This window comes from Egretta garzetta, unplaced genomic scaffold (assembly GCF_000687185.1).
Source record: "Egretta garzetta isolate BGI_Z169 unplaced genomic scaffold, ASM68718v1 scaffold265, whole genome shotgun sequence".
NCBI lineage: Eukaryota > Metazoa > Chordata > Aves > Pelecaniformes > Ardeidae > Egretta > Egretta garzetta.
In genome coordinates, this window is record NW_009259789.1 from 932,797 (window position 1) to 935,839 (window position 3,043).

At 44.3% G+C, this 3,043-nt stretch overlaps 1 protein-coding gene across 3 annotated transcripts in view; it reads left to right on the plus strand.

The window, feature by feature from the left end:
- The window catches only part of ATRN (attractin), a 140,907-nt gene that overhangs the window by 57,404 nt on the left and 80,460 nt on the right, over positions 1–3,043 (plus strand). For all 3 annotated transcript variants that reach the window (XM_035895064.1, XM_035895066.1, XM_035895065.1), the window contains exons 17-18: positions 281–466; positions 2,561–2,794. In XM_035895064.1, coding sequence (XP_035750957.1) covers positions 281–466; positions 2,561–2,794 — 420 coding nt within the window. The remainder of the gene's footprint in view (positions 1–280; positions 467–2,560; positions 2,795–3,043) is intronic.

A 3,043-nucleotide genomic window follows, 5' to 3' on the forward strand; every position in this document is an offset into this window, starting at 1 on the left:
CAGAGGCGGTGCTGAGGGCCAGGGTTTGGGGGTGGGATGGCAGGGGTAGGGGAATGGTTGGGCTGGGGGAGCTTAAAGGGCTTTGCCAACCTAAACGATTCTGTGATTCCATGATTCTATTTTAACACCACACCACAAACAAAGTGTTTTGAGTCTGTGATACTGAACTATTTTTGAGCCCGAATAACAGACGGGGCTTTTTATCTTCTGTCTTTCAATCTCTGGGCTCGTTACCCGTTCCTTTCCGGGAGAAAGCTGACTCTTGTCCTCCTGCCCGCAGCTAACCACAGTGCCAAGCAGTGCCGCACGCCCTGCGCCCTGCGGACGATGTGCGGGGAGTGCACGAGCGGCAGCTCCGAGTGCATGTGGTGCAGCAACATGAAGCAGTGCGTGGACTCCAACGCTTACGTGGCCTCTTTCCCCTACGGGCAGTGCATGGAGTGGTACACCATGAGCAGTTGTCCGCGTGAGTAATCGCCTCTGCCTCCTGACGGGTGGGCTGGAGTCTTCTATTTGCTGACATTTGCTAGCAAAAGTCATCAAACTCTGCACATCGCTCACGCCATCTACCTGAGAGGAGGCTGTAGTGAGGTGGGGGTTGGCCTCTTCTCCCTGGTAACAGATGATAGGACGAGGGGGAATGGTTTGAAGTTGCGCCAGGGCAGGTTTAGGCTAGACATTAGGAAAAACTTCTTCACCGAAAGGGCTGTCAGGCTCTGGAAGGGGCTGCCCAGGGAGGTGGTGGAGTCCCCATCCCTGGAGGGATTTAAAAGAAGGATAGATGAGGTGCTGAGGGACAGGGTTTAGTGGTGGGATGGCAGGGTTAGGTTAAAGGTTGGACTCGATGATCTCAAAGGTCTTTTCCAACCAAAGTGATTCTATGATTCTATGATTTTCAAAAGTCAGAAGTGCCTGACTCCAGGAGCTTAGTGGATGTGGCTCTGTCCTGTGGTAAACTCCACATCGTGTAAAGCATTAAACAGAATTAGGTCCCGGTTACGGGAACCATCAATTAAACTGAATGGCAGAGTCAAGGCTTTCAAGTGAGATGATGAAATCTCCTGCTTTTTTTTCAGGGAGAGAAGTACATGCTTCATGATTTGAATTCCTACCCTCCAAATTAATTGTTACATAATTTCGTGTGATCAGCTCTTGTATCGCTTCTGTAGCTCTTTTCTTCACATATGGAGCCATGTAATTCAATATTAGATTATCTTTAGCAAATCCAAATTAGGGTTTATGCAAGTGTTTTATTCTGAAGTATTGTCTACATATAGCCCGCAGTAGGAATTTCTAACTTATTTAAAATAAGTGATTTTTTTTTTCCCCCCTTTTAGGAAGATTTGAGCAAACTGCAGAAGATTTTTGGTGCTTTGGAATATTGCTTTTTGTTTTCAAACGGGGGTGAAGTAGTCTGGACATTGAAAAAGCGGTCGAACAGTTTTAGGACTTATTTTTATTTATGTTGAATTCTTTAGGAGCTGAGCGTGGGCAGGGGAGCCAGGAAAGCCAGGGCTGTCGGGCTCGCAGAGGGAGAGGAGTCCATACGTTCCCCAGGAGGGAAGTTGGGCAATTTGAGTTGCTGCAGTTGCTCCAGGAACTTTTGGAAGCTGAGAATAAACCTGAGTAGCTTGAAGTGTTGCAATATAAAGAAATGGAGAAAATTAGTTTCAGATAACAGTCAAACAGGAGAGTGTGAACTTCCCGTATTGCCAGAGGTCAAAAGTTGGAGGAAGCATCACACAGGAGATGAAATAATGGAAAACAGTGTTTTTCTCCTACTTTTTTTTTTTTTTTAAAGGCAAATATTGTCAATTTAAACATCAAGGTAGAAAGTCTGCATATCTTGGAACACCAAGAATCTACAAAATATTCTTTAAGATGGTATGGGGAAAGGAATAGAAAACCTTTTCTATATGTAAAGAATTTGTCACCCCTGAAATACAATCCCATTTGGGTAAGGAACAGTTAAAAGGTGGCAATGGTTTCTCCCTGATTTAGTTGATTGCTGGGCCCAGGGGATCTGCATGTGCCACTCTGAGCATCCTAAGAAGGCAAATTCTATTCGGTATTTGTGCTTTTTGACTCTGGTAAATGCATCAAATAGTAGCGTTATGATATTAAAGTGTGTGGTAAGAAGAGACTCAAAGTGAGTGAACAAACTGCTTTTTTAGCCTTTGCTTCCGAATGGCTCATTTTATCATTCCGATCCATTGTAAACCAGAGATTTTTTGTAGCTGGGAACATTAACCTCTGGTTTTAGTGGGTGGTGTTTAATAGTTAGAGAAACCCTACGTGTGTATTGCGTTGTTTCATAACTCACTCACTGATTAATACAGCTTCATTAATAATTATCTTAGATTCCAGAATAAATATGCGGATAGGAATGAAAATATGTATGCGTTACCGTGAATATCAGAGTAAATATTTACAGATCTAGTGAGATAAATACTTAAGGTCACAAAAGATGTACAAGGGCTTCTGTGTTCCTTGTCGCCTGTGTTTTGAGACCGTGATTTATTCCACAATTTGATGTTTGGTTGGGTTTTTTTTTTAATAGCCGAAAACTGTTCAGGCTACTGCACGTGTGCTCACTGTTTGGAGCAGCCCGGCTGCGGCTGGTGCACCGACCCGAGCAACACCGGCAAGGGGAAGTGCATCGAAGGCTCCTATAGAGGTCCGGTCAAGATGCCAACCCCTTCTGCAACAGGGAAACACAGCTTGGAGCCCGTCCTTAATGTCAGCATGTGTCCTGTGGAGCACAGCTACAACTGGTCCTTTATTCAGTGTCCAGGTAAATGAGCAACGTTTAATTGTTCAAACATTTCAGGGGTAGCAAGAGGTAAACGCAAGGGGAGAGACTTTCTAAGACTGTAGTGGTGTCTCTGTGCCCTCCTGTTGATGGAAAGAGGAAAAAAGCTTGGAAGACAAGAAATAGAGGAAAAAAGCTTGGAAGACAAACAAGAAATAACACGTTTTGATAGGGAAGGAATTCTGCAGGTATCTGTAGGTGAGCTGCAGAGTTTTGCTGCATGAAGTCTTA